This window comes from Ciconia boyciana, chromosome 2, assembly GCF_034638445.1.
Source record: "Ciconia boyciana chromosome 2, ASM3463844v1, whole genome shotgun sequence".
Classification (NCBI taxonomy): Eukaryota; Metazoa; Chordata; class Aves; order Ciconiiformes; family Ciconiidae; genus Ciconia; species Ciconia boyciana.
Genome location: NC_132935.1, coordinates 41,236,431 through 41,255,502, shown reverse-complemented (window position 1 = coordinate 41,255,502; position 19,072 = coordinate 41,236,431). Strand labels below are relative to the sequence as shown.

At 39.3% G+C, this 19,072-nt stretch overlaps 1 protein-coding gene across 1 annotated transcript in view; it reads left to right on the top strand.

The window, feature by feature from the left end:
* The window catches only part of RAB2A (RAB2A, member RAS oncogene family), a 43,554-nt gene that overhangs the window by 223 nt on the left and 24,259 nt on the right, over positions 1 to 19,072 (top strand). The window contains exons 2-4 of the mRNA XM_072852434.1: positions 46 to 177; positions 8,977 to 9,048; positions 12,718 to 12,785. Coding sequence (XP_072708535.1) covers positions 132 to 177; positions 8,977 to 9,048; positions 12,718 to 12,785 — 186 coding nt within the window. The 5' untranslated portion in view covers positions 46 to 131. The remainder of the gene's footprint in view (positions 1 to 45; positions 178 to 8,976; positions 9,049 to 12,717; positions 12,786 to 19,072) is intronic.

The window sequence follows — 19,072 nt, the reverse complement described above, 5'->3', positions numbered from 1 at the left end:
CGGGCCGCCGCCCGGTGGCCGTTAACCGTTTCCACCTCTCCGCAGCGCGAGCCCTGACAGCGGGGGCGGGGGGAGAGCGCGCGCGTCACGAAGGAGTGAGCGAGAGCCGGAGCGCCGGGGACCGGGCGGCCATGGCCTACGCGTATCTCTTCAAGTATATCATCATCGGGGACACAGGTAAGCGGCGGGGGCGGGGAGGCGAGGCCGCCCCGGGAGCGGGGGGCGGGCGGAGAGGCGAGCGCGGCCCGGCTGCCCGCTCCCATTTCCGCAGTGCTGGCGTCGTCGACGTGGTGGCTCTGCGCGAAGAGGCGGCTCCCCCCGCCTCTGCGCTGGGCCCCGCCCGGGGCCTCGGCCTGCCTCTCGGCAGCTCCGCGGCCGGCGGCCTTGGGCCCCGCACCAGGCCTGGACGCCTGACAGCCGCCTCCGGGCCTGGCTGACAGGCCGCGGGGCAGGTCGGGCTGTGTCACGCCCCTGGCTGCGGCATCTGAGCGGGGGAGGGGGGAGGAAGAAGGCGCTGTCACTGCAAAACTTGTACCTGGGTAGTGCCCCTTATTTGCATCCCCACGGCAATGAGGCCTGAGAGGTGCTACATGCCACCCCGCAGTTTTGCGGTGAGGCCGAGACTACTGCTGTGAGGTACCTTCAGCTCAGGCCACAAGGATGCCCTTTCCAGCCGCGGCTGGAGGTGCTGTAGCAAACTGTTAAAGTGTCGAGACATGCTGTCAAAGGAAAATTAAAAGCCCTGGCTCTTCCCTGCTAATTTACAGGGACTATTATTTTTTTGTTTTGTTTTGACTACTGCTTTCCCAGATGCTTCAAGTTGCTTCTGTGGCCTCTTCCCTTCCTCACCCATTTGCTTGCCACGTTTTAAAAACTTGCTCCATTCTGTTTGTCATTGGCTGCTCTATAACAAATAATATCGCTTATGAATGCTGCAGGCATAACCATATGGTGATATGATTTGATGTTTGAAGCTCCTTTGCCAATATATTCTATGTTTCCTCAGCATAGTCTGGATATAAGTAGCATACTTTCATCAAACTGTTGTCAGAACAAGGTAACTAACATAGTTAACTATTGCACCTGTGTATTGTGCATCGTTCTTCTTGTTTTCCTCATACCTGAATAAATGCCTTCTTTAATAAGTTTGATGATAGACCTGTCATTTTACATGCTATTCTAAGGATACCTGCATAATTGTACTTCATACCTATGAACCAAATTATCTCTTGCTAGAGTATAATTATACACTACAGTTGCATTACACGTGAGGTTGTTAAATACACTGGATGCAACTACTATGTGATTTTATCTTTTTTTAAACCTACATTTAAACTCTGGAAGCTTTTTTAGACTACTGCAGTAGCAGCTGTAGTACAAATGAATCTTAAGAAATATATCACAGCTGTAATGACTGCATTAGAAGCATTAGGCTGTAGATGATAAGTGAAAATTCTGATTTTTCTTGAGTATTTAGGTGAGTGACAGTTCATTAAACCTGAGGACAGGAGATTACCTGAGCAGATTCAGGGGAGGTAAGAAGAGGTTTGTCTGCCCAGGGTGATGGTGATGCAAAATGGTAGTGCAGAATTCAGAATGATAGTACTTCAGAACAGGTGACCAATTCTGGTGCATCTCTAAAAACTATAATCATTAAAGTGGTAGAGACGGCAGCAAACAATTGGTTTGGTACATTGATCGTATGCTGATTAAATTTTTACAATGACATATCCTCAGTATAATGGTCTGTGCTGCACTTTTGCATTTATTTGCTTGAAATGTGAAACACAGAATGGATGTGTGTCACTTCTGAAGTTGTTTCAGCTGCTTAAGAGGCAAATAAGGGAAGAGTGAGATAGAGAGGAAAACAGTTCACAAGTTTGGTTTGGTTTTGTTTTTTTTTTTAGTTCCTGTGGCTTTAATTCCGAGTTGCTACAGGAAGCTAATGAAAACTACTGCAACGATCATTCTTGAAGTGAATTAAATATGCCGATAGTGCTAAGTTGGTTTTGCTTTTATTTAGATGTCCTATGAGCCTTTTAAGTATTCTAATATAGCTAGTACTGAAGAGACAATTTATATTGTGCACAGCTGTTTGTTGCCAAGATGACTGTGATGGTTTAGGTGTTACTACTGTTCCTCAGATGAAGGCAGTTGAACTCACAGCTCTGCAGATGGAAATTAAGAATGGATCAGGACTGTCCTCTTCAGTTCCGGTGCTGGTCTGCCACAGCATGCCAACCAGTGAAGATATGCCAGTGGCCTTGCAGGCCATGTAATTTTCATGATCAAGAAATTTATTTATGGGACTTGATTTAGAGTCTTTGGAAATGGATCAGCTGCCTGGTGACTCAGCAATTAGTTGTAAACAAACTGTGGGAGAAAAGTAAGACAGCATCAGCTGAAGACAGATGTTAACGTTTAGCTCCTCTTCCTTTTCAGCACTACAAAACAAAGTGGGTTATGCGAGCCATAAACAAACCAACAAAAAACCCCTGCAGTTATACAAGACACCTGCATGTGTCTTCTCTGAATTGTGATTCCACATACTTTCATCTGCTTAAACACAGGAATTCAGTATGATCTCAGTCTCTTAAAATGACAGCCACAGGAACTGACTGTGCAAGACTGCTTTTTACTCAGCAGCTCTTTTCCCTTTGCATTGCTTGTTTCCTTGGTCGTTGACATCCAGCGACTTTTTCTTTTGCTGGTACTGCATAGTAGCTTTATGAATGTGGGATTGATTCTATTATGGTTGTTACATTTTATATATGTAGAAACACATACATTTTTTTTATGTAGTCAGAACTGTTTTAAGATCTAGTTACTTTTCTGTTGTGGGAGAGACCTGAAATGGGATGGCTCTGTTTCAGGTACTCAAACAACATTGTCATAAATCTGCATGGTTTTTACATTGTATCAGTGGGACAGCAGCTGTGGAATTTCATGGAGTTGGTAAGTTTAAGAGCAAAATACAGGTATTATGGAATACTGACTGCTCTGAGAGTTAACCAGGAAAAATCTTTTGATCTGGTTATTTCCAAAACATTATAGGAGTTTGCACATGCATTTAGAAGCATAGGTGGTGCATTCTGCTTAGGGCTCTGAGACCTTTGCCTTGGTGCTTGATAGTGTCTGTTTCATTTTGATTGCTGGTAGGAGTTGATGTGTTCATCCACTCTTCCCTACACATCTGTTTTTGGCCACCAGTTGAGATGGACTTTGATCTGAGCCAGGGCAGACACTCTTAGCACACAAGTATTGCCTGTTTTTGCAGTTGGTGACTGAAAGTCTGTAATTTTTTTACTTGGAAGTTTTTCTGTATGACTGTGAAATCTTCATATCTGCTTAAATGTTCTCGTTACCAGCACTGTACCACATGAGAATAAACTAGGAATGATATATGAGATTTCTGTGAAGACTACAGCTGGATGTTGTTGTTCCCCCCCCCCCCCCCAGAATATTTAATATGTGTTAAAAGGGATTTTCTTATATTAGAGTATGTTTACTAGATTCCACCAGAGAATGCTACTGAACTTTAGTATGCCTGAAATACCAGTTTTGCAATGGTCAGATTTCTTGCCACCAACATAACTTGTTAGTTGTATCCCATCTAAATGTCTCTTAATGATCAGTGTTGCTGCATCTTCTATGAGCAGGTCTCTTCCACTTTTCTTGAATGTGTTAGTTCAGCAACCCTCAGAGCTTCTTGCATAATGAACTTTCACTTGCCTTTCAATTTCTGCAAATAGTTGCTGGTTATAAACCAACAATATCTCAAAGTTATTCTTATTAGGGGAAGATGATCAAAGAAAATATAATTGCTTGGTGATCTAATTCTCCTTACTCTCTAGAGTAAAGTAGGCTGTCTAGTCAACCATTTCACTTGTCTGGGAGATTATAAAATGTTGAAATTAAGCAATTTAATTGGCTTTATTTTTCAGGCCTCCTTGTGAAATGTTTCTAGCGTCAGTGCACTTTGTTCTGCAACAGCAGCTGTTATTAGCTAGCAATGTGCATGACCAGAGCCTCTTGCCTTTACTTTCTACAAGTATGTAACAATACTACTTAACTAAATAGATTTTCATCTCACTAGAGCTGGTGTTAACACTCCATGATAGTTTGAGAACTTGTTCATACTGAAAACCAGAGTACTGATCTGTACTACTTATGTCTTGCTTTGAGACCCTTTTGATGATACTTTGATCCCTAAAAGAGTGGATATTAGGTGTTGTATAAGTACATCTTCTTAGCCTCTTAGAAGTTAACTATAAATAACAAACTGTAAGTAGATGCCCATACAAATGGTTTCATGAGACTGTTACTGTGCACCCGTGTACTAATTCTAACCTTTGATTAACACCCCTCCACAACCTTGGTGACTGAATCAGCTGAGTTGGCCTGGGGAAGTGCTTACCAAGGTCTGGAGTACTTTCAAGGGAGGAAACTGGACCTAGGAGTATCAGTGAGAGCAAGATATCAAAGGGGGAGTAGGTCTTCATCTCTGTGGGTGGTGAGCTGATTGACCACCCTGTCTTGTGAAGCAACAACAAGAAAAATACAGTTCTGTGAAATAGCTGAGTTAAGCCAATGTTTATCTGCTGCCAAAATGAGTGGACCTGGTTACCACTCCTTGTCTCAGCTATGAAATTCTGCTTCTTGGCTGTCAGCATCAGTGCTTGTCTGATTGTCTGATCTTTCAGAGAGCCAGTTCAGCTCACAAAAATGATTTAAAAAACAAAACCAAACAAATAGCAGGTATGGTCAGAAAAGTGTACGAGCCATTTTGAGTAAGGAGGTGGAACTGTGTGGGAAGGAGTGAGTCTACCCATCAGAGGCAAGTAGCAGATTAGAGATTTGTGTTCAGGATTCAGTTTTGATACCCAGGTTGGGATGACTACTACTGCAGTTCTTTTCCTCTGTCACCTTTCTTGGGCTATCGTGGTGCTTATGTGAACAAGTAAGGAAATTATCTTAGCTGCCCCCCCCGCCCCCTTTTTTTTTTTGAGGCATTTTTAGTTTTGAGTGAGGTCAGCTTTCTAAGACACTCAAACATCAGTAGAAGGAGCACTGATGAGTTTCATCTAGTAGTAAGAAAAGCCTGGAAGTTTTCCTCATGTTGACAGTAGTGCACCTCTGACTTTGCAGCTCACAACTGAACTTCCCTTGCCCTATTTGCAGGGAGTCATAGGAGTTGAAATGGGAGAAGGATGCAAGTCAGCTTTCTTAGCAAAAGCCATTTAACTGGCTCAGCTGTATCATCACCTGTGCTATGGTACCAGAGCTGCTTTTTTAATTGCCATGAGTGCAGCCTGCTACTGAAAAGAACAATCCTTCCCTTTGCTATATATTTTGTAGCCCTAGTCTCATGCACATACTAGCGTTTTGGGTGACTGTTGTTTTATGCTGGATTCGTTTCTTGCATAACCTTATGAGTGAGAAGGGAGAGGTTAGCTTTACTGCTTAGCTGTTCTGGCTTGCCAAGCAGTGAAATGAACACTGGTGCTGATACAAGGAAGGGAGATGTTGGAGTGTGGCTGGGCCAAGGTGGATGATAGCAAAGCTCTGGCAACGCTTTGCCTAGGGAAACAGACTGCAGAGCAGCACCCAGATAAAGAAGAAGCTATTAAGGGAGGCAGAGGAATTTGGAGAACCAACTCAGGCTGATAGATTGGAATTCAGAGCCGGAGGGTAACACTACTGTAGCACAAGTTCCACTTCCCATCACTGTGTGGGTGCTAAGAAGTGATGAAGGGATCCTAGAGCAGGCACTTGCAAAGAAGCATGCTGCTCCCCTCTGAGCACATAATCCATTGTTTTAATTTGTTCCCAAGCAAGAGCTTTTGTTTACTGTGTTTGTTGATGAACTGTATCCAAGCTCTGCTCATTTCTTAAGATACTAAGATTTTTTTCTCTGGGGGTGGTTTATCTGAAGCTATATTAAAGTAATTGTGGCAGTAAAATGGAGAATGAGTTAGTAAATAACTGAATTTGTCCCTTTCATGTTCTACAATTGACTATCATAAGACATGCTCACTACTTTTCCCAGAGTGTCTGCCTCATTTCAAGTATAAGATTTACAGTGCTAAGTGAATGAGATACCTGGTAAACAGCCACTTTGCTCTTGACCAGTGTAGTTAGTTACTTTAAACCATTTGTGTGCCATGGAATTCGCTGCCATGCAACTGTTAATTGATCTTTGCAGCATCTGTTTATGTCACAAGGTGGTAAAATGCTCAGGACCTCCTGTTCCTGATACAGGTTCCTGGCTGTGTCTACCATGGCACAGTCTGGTCAGGCTCTGGAAGTGAATGGGCGACAAGCTATTCTCGTAAGAACTTTCCTGTTACAAACCTGCAATGTCTTAAAACTATAAAATTAAAACAAAATACTACTATTAAATGTAGGCAATAAATTTTTTATAAGTACTATCTAAAATGGATTATAACCTAAACCTGACAGGCACTACAGCTTCATTTGCAACTTTTTGAACCTTTTTCAGTCAACAACAGTACAAAGCTTAGGGACTTCCAGATGTGTTTTGCTCAATGTTCTGAAGTAGCAGGAATGGCACTAAACAGAAGCTAGTTACTACATCAGTTTCTGTGTGTGAACCCACCAGTCTGCAGTCTGCTCCTAAAAGGCCTGTTACATAGAAGTAACTAGAGGTGCAGTCATCTTGTGCCAGTTTGAGACAGGGCTTGAATCAAAGGGGCTGTGCTTGTCTGTCATCTTCGCTGTGCTGACACTAGTGTTTATATGTTCTCTTGAACCAATAACTGGTCACCAGTGTTACAAGAAGAAGAAATATCAGATTCCCACTTGAGAACTAGTGCTGGGACACATAATCAAATGTTACTTTGTTGATTAGATTTTGAAATATTTTTCTAATGCTTGTAAGATTTGTGCAGGAATATTGGATGGGTTTGAGGTTCTGGTTTATCAAATGACACTGAAATCACTTTGTAAGGTTAATGGCAAAAGCTATTTTCTACATTCTATTTCTGGTGTGATTTATAGGTTGTTTTTTGTAAGTGGGATAGTGATTATGTTCTGCGATGGGGCAACTATTTCATTGGTGGTATAAAAGTTATCTGTATATGTAAACAGTGTTCTGTGAGTAGAAGAATTTTTAATATTTTAAGGTTCCTTAGAGATTTGTGTTCTCTGTCCCTACAGCTCCAATATTGTGCTGGTCCTTCTCCCTATTTCTTTCTTATCTCCAGCGCTCTCACCCATTCCTCATCCATTTCTCTCATGTCCGCTAATTTTGTTGAACAAAATCTATACCTGCTTCCAGGCGGCTTGTGTTCTGACAGCTTGCTATCATAAGCCAGGGAGCTACAGAAAAGAAATCTGTTAAGGCTGATGCTGCAAACTTTGCCTTGGGCTGTAGTTCCGTGCCACTCTAAGCTGTTGATCTGCTGGCTGCTGCACTTCTCTTCCCTCATTTGAACTAACTCTTATCCTTGTCTGACCTTGCATGAAGTAATTTCTGTTTGCTTTGTCACTCTTCTTGTCAGGTTAGCGTGCTAACCCCGTGGACAACTGAAATGGCTTGGATAAGTTCTGAACCATTATGGAGAAAGGGGCATGAACATGCTGTTCGGGAAGAGAGTAGGGATAGCAGCACCAACAACTGGCTTAGGCTGCTGGAATTGCTGCATCACTTGGGATATTAATCTCAGAGTGTCCTCAATTTGTCACAGCTCGTTTTGTGACAAAATTAAATGCAAGTCTCCTATTTCTATTAGAAGTGATTGAAATTGGCCACTTAGATTTTAAGACCAAAATGACAGGTGGGCAGTGATTATGATTGTATAGGCTTTGTTTCCTCATGAAACCATACTAAAAAGCTTTGAGAATGCTGAATTTAGTAGTAGAAAGATCAATGTCACTATATGCAAACCTCTGGTATGTGTATCTTGTGTATTGCAGTATGGTTCTTTTCCTTATCCCTTTGTTTGCTGTCTTTTATTATCAGATATGTCACTCCTGATCAGCTGTTGCTGACCTCTAGTATGTGGCTAAAATAGCCTTATCTTGCTGGACAGATAAAGCAAAGTACAGCAGGAACTTGGATGCTACAATATTGTATGTTATGTGATACAGTTCAGAGTTTAACTTGTATGACTGTCAAGTTTTAAAAGGCTGAAAATATGAAATTTGACTGAGCAGAATGGGAAGAATGACCTCTCCAAGGGAACAAGGAAAAATTAACCGTAAAAAGTATTATATTTGCAAACCTAGGCAGTTTGAGTACTCCTATTGACTGTGTTAACTTTTGCTTTTCTGTGCTTTCACAAACAGAAGAAATTGCCCTTTTGCTGACTAGTGTCCACGTAATGTGAAGTAGTTAACCCATTTGGGTCTGAAATCAGGATATCTGAGGGGGACAATGTTTGTGTTGTCTCTGTCTGTAATGTGAACTCAGCCGTTGCCAATTCTGCTTGGACTATTTTTTGGCCTACTGAGAACCAGTGGGCAGTAACACATGGTGGTTGTAAGCAGCCATATATGTACCGTTGCTACCTCAGCTGATAAATTAGGAAATGGGTGGGAGTTAGGTGCTATTGAGGATCTAGTTAGCGTTGGAAGAAAGCTGAAAGTACTGAAGGGGAGGCAGACATAGGGTTGTGAGGAGCAGCAAGACCTGCAGTTACTGTGGAGAGAGGATGTGAAATGATACTTTGAAGGTTTGTTAGGAAACTTTTTTCTGCTTAATTTTAAAGGCAGAACTACTTTTTGCAAAAGTTAATTTTTGTTCCCTTTTTGAAAATAACGGCTTTGACTTCAATGTTTCTGGAACTTTAAAAGCTGTTATGTTATGAAAAAGTTGCATACACTTCAAAGTACGTGAAATCTAGTATCTCAAGTTCTAGTAATGAATTTTAAACAATATATACCATTCACTTAAATTAATTTCTATTGGTTCTTAACAGATCTTTTTAATTTGCTTAAAACTTTCTTTTTTAGGTGTTGGGAAATCATGTTTATTGTTACAGTTTACAGACAAGAGGTTTCAGCCAGTCCACGATCTCACTATTGGTAAGTGTCTTTTGTCCCCCACAATGCTAATGGTTAAGCAGCTAGGGTGCCTCAGCATTCATTTATGAGTTTGTTGTGCTGCAATAATGTAGGATTTGTGCTGTATTAAGGTAGCAGTGAATCTTTAGCTGATTAATATTTCTTAGCTAATAAAGCCAAGTGGGGGCCTTTTTTCTTATTGGGAAGGTACAATCTGAAACAATTAAAAAATTCATAGTTTTAGTATCTCAACTGTGTCTTCAGAAAAGCTAAAAACTGGGCATGGAAGCAGAATTGGCCAAGCTTGAAATGCATTGATGGTGGTGCAAATGGCAGATTTTTCACTAGGGAACAGAATATTAGCATAGCCACAGAACCTTGAAGACAAGTTACAGACAAACTAAAGCAAAGTTAATCTTAAAGATGAGTAAACAAATTTACTGTTTGGGAAGACTAACTTCTGGATAGAGAAGGATTGAAGTGTGAAGATATTCACTGTTTGGAAGGGATAGGGGTTTTTCTTCCTGACTCCTCAACTGGATGTGGATCATTTGTGTTAGATATGATTTGATATTGATACTATGAGAAATTAATACATGTTGACAGAATGCATTGCCTCTGATCTAACCACAGTAAATGATACAAACTTTTCTTTATCTTTCCACATAAAATATGAGGAATAGTGTAGGAATAAATTCTTCTGTAGGCAAGCCTAGTCTTCACATCAGTTTCAATGTTAAGCATAACACATGCCAGCCTCTGATAAGATTGCAGAATCTTTGAACAACTTCTTGATGTTATTTCAAGGAACCTATAAGCTCTAATCATGATGAGCCTTGAACAAAATGTATCCCTAGTCTCTATTTTTAGTTTGTGTCCTGGAATAGGTAGGCTTCTTGTGTTTGGGAGTGCTGAAATAGATGCTTGAAATATAAACAAATATTATTCATGTCACAGAATGTATCAGGTGGTTTGGTTATGGCTTCCCTTTCTCTCTTGACAGTCCTCCCACACCTTGTGTGTGGCTGTCTAATATAATTCAAATTCTTAGGCTAATATCAGTTTTCAAATATTTCTTGGCAGCAGATAGGCTGGCTGAATAAAGAGCCTGAGTTCTTTAGGGAGGCATGAGTTATTGTCACCTTTTCTTCTTTAGGCCTGCCAAATATATGACACCTTATATATCACTTAGGCCTTTGGCAGCCCTGTCACATCAGCAAACTGATAGGCTGTGGGAACGAGCTTTGCCTCAGCAGGGTAGTTGTAGTGCCAGTTCTTTGCCTGGCATATAGCTAGCTGAAATCTGGGAGCAGAAACTGAAGCTAGTGGGATGAGAAGGTGAGCTTAGATAGCAATATAACGAGGGACGTAGGAATGGAGCAGGGGACGCTGCTTGGAAAGGGGAAGAAGCAGCATAGGCTGGAAGCAGCCTCCTTTCACTTAACTGATAGGGCATGTGTGTGTGTTTTTGCATACTTGGGAGAAGCATTCTCCTGGCCAACAGATTTAGAATTACAGAGATAAATAAAGAACATGGGTTCAAAGTCATAGGAATGCCCATGCAGGGCAAGATGGGATGGGTTGACGTTACCCAATGCACTTCCAACTGATGATGTTAAAACTCCTGAGAATCTGTAGATTGAAAAGGCTTATGTTACATAGCCTAACTTTTTTCAATATAATACAATGATTTTAGCCTGTGGGAGTGCAGATTCTATTCCTGCTGTGAGCAACTCAAGAGGAGAAGGGAAACTGAAATTGAATATGTGGAAAAAAGATATTTCATCTAGAGTTGTGCAAAATTCAACCCCAAATTTTAGTATAGCTAGCCTAAAATGTTATCTCTAAGATTTAGGAAATTCAGAGAGAAACTTTACCTCTAATGAAAAAAAGACGGGGGGGGGAGATAGATGGAATACATAGAAGCAGGTGTTTTTCTGTCTTTGAGCTACATTCAGAATTGTGCATAACTGTAGTAATGTACTCTAAAAGAGCTTATAATGCAACAACGATGTCAATTTATTTTTCGTTTGGGAAGTGAAGTATCTGTTATTAAAAGAAATTAAGGAGGGATGGAGAATCTGCATTTATGCAGTTGGGGAAAAAAAAAAACCAAAACAAACCCCAAAAAACCAAACCCAACAACAACAAAAAAACACACACAAAAACCCAACTGAAAAAAACCTCACAATATTTGTAGGTAGATACTTTACCCCTGTAAACATTCTGTTTGGTTTGCCCATTGTCCTTAGGACATACCCTTACTTTGTTTACACCTGAACAGCTTCTATGCCTTCTTTAAGAGAACAAACTTACCATCAAAGTGCATGTGTTGTTTCAAATTCAGAATTTTCTCTCAGCAGATATTTTGATGGAACAGGATAAATATTCTTTTAATTTTTCTATGGAGTTGTGTGTAGAAACTAAACATTTAGGGTGATTGCTGGATTTTATTTAGAAGCTCTATATCTGCATTTTGAGATTAAGTGATACTTGCAGTGTTGACACTTGTAGTAGTCCAAGGACCTTCCCCTGGCTTTGCAATCAGCTTCGGAGAGCATTGTCATTCATCTGCTTCCTCCTTTCTGCTGCTCCCCCTCCATTCTTTCAACTTGTTTGCATACAGTTACTGCAAGTTATTTGGATGCTAAAGAGAGCACAGTGTTCATTGGCCCATGGCTTTTATTTGGCTCCAGTATCCTGTGTGGGGGAGAGTGGTTCCTTCCTGTCCCCTTCCCCAAAAGTCATTCTGCAGAAAGCCATGCTGCCTCCCTCAAATATTCTAAACAAGCTTTTGAAAGAGATGTTTGGAATACGTCAGATCAGGGCTGCTTAATTGGAAGACTTCAGTCCAAATCGAGACAGTGACCAATTTTAGACAAAACTTAAGCTACCAGCTCTTTTTTTTCTGAAATAATGGATATATGAAGCATAGATTAATGGAAACTTGATAGCCTTTAAATATGTCCACTATCTCTAGGCATTTGTCAGATTTTAACTACTGTACTAATAGCCTCAATTTATGTTTAATTTACTGTTAATGATCTTAAAATTGCTTTAGAATATGGTACAAAAGGCTGAATTTTTCCACTAAATAAATTCCTTTTGTTTATTTGAAACACATTAATTTTTTTCCCTCAGTTATTAAATTTGATCTTTAACTAGCTAGAATTTTGGAAGTACTTTTTTCATAAAGGCAGATGAGTTTTAATTAATACAGTAATAAAATGTATCTTGTTGAAGGTCACATTTTTATGCTCACTTAATAGAATATTTTATTGAAAAAGAATTGTAGGTTTAATTTCTTCTAAACTGGCTTCAGCAATCTGTCACTGGTAGAGTGTTAAAATAACTGTGACTTCAATTTCCTGCTTGCATTCAAATGGACATGTTTTCCTCCCTTTGATCTAGAGCTACTAAATCGTTTAGAAAACTTTGTAGGAAATACCTCCTTGACACTTGCTCTAATTAACGTGTTTTTAAAGCACTTGGAAAGTAACAGTTTTCTTCTTCTGGAAAACTTTCCAGCTCTTTCAAGCAGCTAGAAAATTAACTAAAAGCAGATTGTGAAATATTATTTCCTACAAATACAATGTTGAATTAACTTATTTACATTCTTGCTTTCATAGTACTTGACATTCTTCTTTCTGATATATGCTAATAATGTAATATTTTGTAAAATCTATTCAGGTGTAGAATTTGGGGCTCGAATGATAACTATTGATGGAAAACAGATAAAGCTTCAGATATGGGATACGGTAAGTAATAAATCATAGAAATTATTTAAAGATATGGCTCCGCTAGCTTTCCCTTTGTTCTGGTTAAGCTCTCTGTCATCAGCACCCATGGGAGACTATGTACTTTGTCCTGCAGCTTCCTTTGGTTTCTATGAAGATTAAAAACTTGCTAAAATTTCCTTTTTTGGTGTGATGTATTCTTAAACCAGTGCAAATTTCTACTGTTTGCACTGTAACTTCACTTCCTCAAGTAACACTTTGTCGGATTTGTAAGACTAGAATTAGTGCTGCCTCACTTTGTTGTGTAAGTTTTCTGTATTATTAAGAACTTACATTTATCTAAATACTCTTTCTCTGTGCATTCATGCAAGGTCTGGTTAATAAAACATCCTGTTGAGAAATTTTGATGTCTACTAGCTTTAATCAAGAATTCTCTAGAGGAAATGTTTGCATTTCCAGCGTAGAAGAAAAGATATGGCTCACTGTTTTCATAGAAGAAGACTTAAGAACTCAAGTTCACTATAATCGTGAAGATAGTAAATACTTCAAACAATCAAGAAGGGACTGGTAAAAGCTTAAAGTTTTGGAAAGCCTAGAAAAAAACAGACTTTGACTTTTGAGGGGGTTCAGGTTAAGAACATGCATTAGCAAAGGCAGCTGTTTTCTTCTTGTCAGTCACTTTACCATAGAGCAGTCAGCTTCAATGTCTACACTTGTTGTGATGCAGCAGCTTTAAGATGCTTATACTGATAGCTGTGTCTTTCAAATGTGCTTAACTGTTCCCTAAGGCAGGGCTGTCTGTTTTCTTTTCGAAAAGCATTTTAGGATACCTTTAGAAACTGACAGATACCGGAGCTGTAGCATCATGTATGTGTTCTTTTTGGTATAGCAAATCAATGAAGGGAGATATATTTGTATATGCGTGCCTACATACATGCATGTGTAATGTAACAAGAAATGTAAATAAGTGCAATATTTTAGCTAACTTTGTAGGTAAGATCTAAAGTACCTTACTTATTTTACAAGTTCATCACTTGAAATGGCATCTAACACTTGTGCCTCCTTGGAAGTTTGCCATGAAAAGGTATAGAAGAATATGGTCAGATTGTGCTTACTTTAGGCTTTTTCTGCCCTGAGCATTTTTACTATTATAACTGTGGTTTGCTGACTACCAAGGTGGCTGATCATTTTTGAGTTCAATAGGCAAGCAAATCTCTGCATAAACAGTAGCTTCAGAAGCAGACTTTTTATATGTAGTGTGACTACATGAGAATGTATCTACATTAGTCCTTGTTTCCTAAAATTGGGACAGATTTTCTGTAGACAAAATTACTAGTTTTACTACCAATGCAGCCACTGTCTTTCATTGGCTTTCAGACTGATTTTGTTAATGTGCTATTATCTGCTCCTTGGGTACAAGTGAACTTCAATGATTTTTGAGTAGATTCTGTTTTTCTTAATGCCTCGACTCAGTAGCTCTTTGCAATGTTTGGTTTCTTGAATGCTTGCAAAGTGTCCCATAATCAAAATTTTAACAGAATTGCTTTTGATTATAACTTACAAGCTGGTTTTGGGCAGGGATTTTATCTGGCTAGTTTCTTAACTGTATCATATGTAAATTAAAAATATTCATTAAAAGCATTCGTACACTGAGTAGATTGTATGCTTGCATTGTAGTTAATAATTTATAAGTTGTAAGCAATGAATGACTTAGCATATTGGCCATAGTTAAAATTTTAACTGTGTACAGTCTGATTCTTAAAACACAGGATATTTCTATTCTAATCCAGTCTTGGCTTGTAAGCATATCTAAATTCCACTGTCTCAGTTCTGATCTTGGGTGCAAAGGTGTTGAAGGAATAGCAAGATAAGAAATATGATGAGGTAATTGTCAAGAGATGTTTTACTTTATGAGTGTTAAAGTACACAAAGATGTCCATAATGACCAAGGTTACCATGTCTGTATTGTGTATCTGGGTGAGCATTTCCTGAATTTCTTTTTCTGTTAGCAAAAACTGCTAGCTGTTCCTGGTGCTATCTCCATATTTATTAAGCTGTAACAATTTCCATTTGATAAGAGAAAGTTTGTTTTACACCTATGGTTAAGAAAGCATGTGAAGCATTTATGTTTTCAGTTGGTGCTTACTGTGTCACAGCACCAGCACTTCTCTGATTTAGTGCTAGCCTTACATACCTGCTTTTAATCCATCACTGAACAGGAAGCATCTTGAACAGAGACATAAGTGGAGAACTGGATAAAATTTGTTTTGACTGGTTAACAATGAATAAGGACTTGCTTTCTTAAGAGAATCAAACTCTTTAATTCAGATATTTCTGGCCAGGTATTTCTATGCAATGGTGCTCAGTTAGTGTTGTCTTCAGCAGATCACTGCAGCTCCAAGGAAAGGTATATCTTAATAATGGGAATATATGGAACCTGCAGCATACCTCACTGTAGGAGTGTGTCATAACTTACAGGGGCAGCTGAAGCTAACACTGTTGCATGTCTGTGAGATCCATTTGTGTGCTGCTCTTGTATCATAACTCAAGAATATTTCAATTTTTCATTAGCATCTTAGTTTGGATCAGGAGTGTGTTACAGAAATTAGCTCTGCTTACTTGAAGTCTCGTTTTCATGCAGGAGTACGCAAACTGAATTCCTTTCAGAGGAGGCCGAACTGGAAGATATCCTCAAGGAATGCACGGGTACTCATTAGAAATTGTAGTCCAGCATTTGGTTCTGTGAGCTGGTAGTCTAGTAAAACTAGTTTGATGCAAAAACAAAAAAAAGAACACACACCAAAAAAAACCCAAACAAAAAACAGAACCAAAAAACCCCCCAAAATAACAACAAAAGCCCACATTCCATGAAAGGTATTCATTGTGGCCCTTGCATACCTAGTGTTAGGTGTTGCAGTCTTGGCTCTACTGCTGATGGTATGTCTACACCCGCAAATAGTGTGTGCAGTTGTTCTCTCCCAGCTGCAGGCTGCTCCTGATCTGCTCACTGCTGGGCTCAGCAAGTTTGCTGCTATGTTTGCTGTGGCATGCCCGGGTTTTTAGGTCTGTCAGTCCTTGGGTTTCACTTTTCCTTTCTGATGCATTTAGGTCAGTCAAGGGGAGTGCAGGTATTGGACCAAATTGTTCACTTGTCTTGTCTATCTTTAGTCTCAAGATTATTTCCTTTCCTGTGTCTTTAATCTTAGTAATGGTTTTCAATAGTTGAATAGACTGAGAAATATTTTTGTCAAAACTGGTTAGTTGGTAATTGCCTACTATGAGAAGTTAAGCTACCCTTTTGTGGAAGTGTGGTATTTGAGCTAGTATCAGTTACAAAAGTAACTTTTAGGAAACTAGAAGTGGTCAACAGAAGCTGGTAAGGATCAAAATGACCGTTGTGGGAGCTATTAAGCTTTGTGAGTTTAAACAAGCTGTGTAGATGAGGTGGTTTGTCTTGTGGCAGTGTAACACCAGGAAATACTGAAATTGCTTCTCCTCAGAACAACTTCATTGTTGTCGAGAGATAGTGGGCTTGTTACCAGGCTGAGTCAGTAGCCTTCATTTTGTTGTTGAGGGGGATGTTCTGTATTGTATTGACTGTTACTAACAAGTCATTGTTGATGAGCAAAAATAAACAGTAGTTGAAAGAGGGGAATTTAAGTTCCCTCAGACACTGCAGGGGGAGAGATCAGTGATGATACTAAGTAATACTACTAATGTTCTCTAAACTAAATTGATATGAATGAGAATTTTTCCTGTGTATTTAAATACAATAATTTTTTAATAACTTTCTGCTTCATTTCATGGGAATCCGTGATGACAAATGTTTATTTTTATTCATTATTATGTTTCTATAAGCAAGACTAAGGTGTTAGACTAAGACTAGTCTTGCTCAGACTAACACTAAATATCTGAAATCATCTTATCTTTTTTTATTAACTAATTGCAAGTAATTTCTTGGTTTCCATACAAGTGAGCTTTCTAATTAAATTGACAGTGTTTTCTAGTCATTGAGAGCTTGCACAAAAGAGCACATTTATGCAAGACAGAAGGCATAATTGTTGAAGGCATGTCTCTTTTCCCTAAAACCACGGTGTGACTTGTCTGTCCATTTACAGATTTTCTGAATATACTAATCCTTCTTGGAAATTCAGTTATTTTTCATGTATTTGTAAACTATTTGGATCTAGTAGAATCCAATAAAGTTCCCTTAATTCATTAAATGAATATTCATTTCGTCTTAGTGATATTGACAATTGCTAAGATGTAGTGCTCGCCCCTGAGAGTTCTTTACTGTCTACTTCATGATATTTTTCTACTTGCTTTGGTAATCAGAGCATATTTCATGGGCAGTTGGTGAATTCTTCTACTGAATTTTTACTAATTTGACTCTTTAACTGTTGTACCTGCAAGAATGTGGGTACATCTTACAACTCAAGTTACGGTGATTCAGTGGTCATGGCCCTCTGTTTTACTGCTGTGAAGTAATGTCAAGAACTTGCAGAGGATCTGTCTTGGTTCCTGAAACTAGTTTGATAATGAGTTCACAGACTGTGTTTGCTGCTAGGTAGGAGCATTAACTTATTTCTGGGTGCATGGATCAGGGGGTCGGATTTGTCCATTTAATAGTTATTCCTATTGCAGTTTGGGTAATAGGACCATCATCTGAACTTCAGTGTCAGTAGCTAAGCTATTGTTCACATCCATGATGGCACATTAAGAAGCTAAGGTAACTAGATACACCTTCTAGCTTAGTGTTCGCAAACCCTTGTCTGTCATGTGCTTAAAGGTATTTGGTTATTGAAATACTGTATTATTGGTATTTTATTTTCTGACTGGTTATAGATTTCTTGTCAGTTTATCTGTGGCTTTCTACAATAATAGAGCAAGCTCTTGCTTAGGATAAGGGCTTAGATGGAAGGAGGCCAAATCACTTCCTTTTGTCCATAGTGGAACTGCCATTTTAGTGAGGGTAGCTACTTAAAACCTAAAGGTTTCAAATATATTTATAACCGGAAATAAATCACAAGAGTACTTCTAATAATGGAGTGCTAAAGCTTTCTGTTTCTCTGATGTGTTGGGAATTGCTTTGGATGTCTAAATGGCATGCATGCAACAACATCAGAAGAAAAGGCATATGTACAAATGATCTGTATTTAGACATATGTACAGTTTCACCCTTGGGGATCTTTAGTCCTCTTGACAATTCAGTTCTTATTAGGATCCTGAAAGGGTTATTCTGAAGCAACATGTAACTTGGCTGAATCCTCCACATAAATTTTGACATTCTTAAATTGTTAAGGATTCTTCTTCATAAGCGTCTTTAGTTCGGTTCTTGCTCAGGAACGTCTTTGCTGGAGAGCAGCGGGGTTTTTTTTTATTTTTATACTACTTTTGTGCCTATTCTTTGTACTACGTGCTAGTAAATCACCGTAAAATTATTTTTATTCTGGAGTAGAGACACTATTGCAAGAAAGATTAATGCATTTGTATAAACAAGTTGCCATGTGACTAAAAGGCTGTTAACTTATTTATAACTTTTTTTATTTATAACAGCTGAGAGAGTTGGGGTTGTTCAGCCTGGAGAAGAGAAGGCTGGGGGGAGGCCTTCCAGTACTTAAAGGGGGCCTATAGGAAAGACGGGGACAAACTTTTTAGCAAGGCCTATTGTGACAGGACAAGGAACAATGGTTTTAAACTAAGGGAGGGCAGATTTAGACTGGATTTAAGAAATAAATTTTTTACAGTGAGGGTGGTGAGGCACTGGAACAGGTTGCCCAGAGAGGTAGTGGAGGCCCCTTCCCTGGAAACATTCATGGTCAGGTTGGATGGGGCTCTGAGCAACCTGATCTAGTTGAAGATGTCCCTGCTCTTGCAGGGGGGTTGGACTAGATGACCTGTAAAGGTCCCTTCCAATCCAAAGCATTCTATGAACTTTCAAAACTGTATTCAAGGGTATTTTGCTCCTCTCTTTCTGGAACATTTTGTTCCAGGGATCAACTTTGTGGAGTAGTTCCCAACTGGCAGTTGTCATAGGTAGTGTGACACTTATGTGAGTTGGTTGTTTCTTAGATGTCTTTTTAGTTTTCTATACAGCTTACGAAAGTGTAAACTAGTTTAAATGAGTAATAATTCCCAATGTGAATGAGGTGTTCTGTCACCGGGTTTGAACATACGACACATGTATGCCCCTTCTAAAAGTGAAGGGGTCTAGAGCTACTAGCTATGGTGCATTGTTTCTCATTTTTCATGTAGATGTATACTGTAAAGTTTCCTCCCAATAAAAACTATTGGTCAGCTTGAATGTT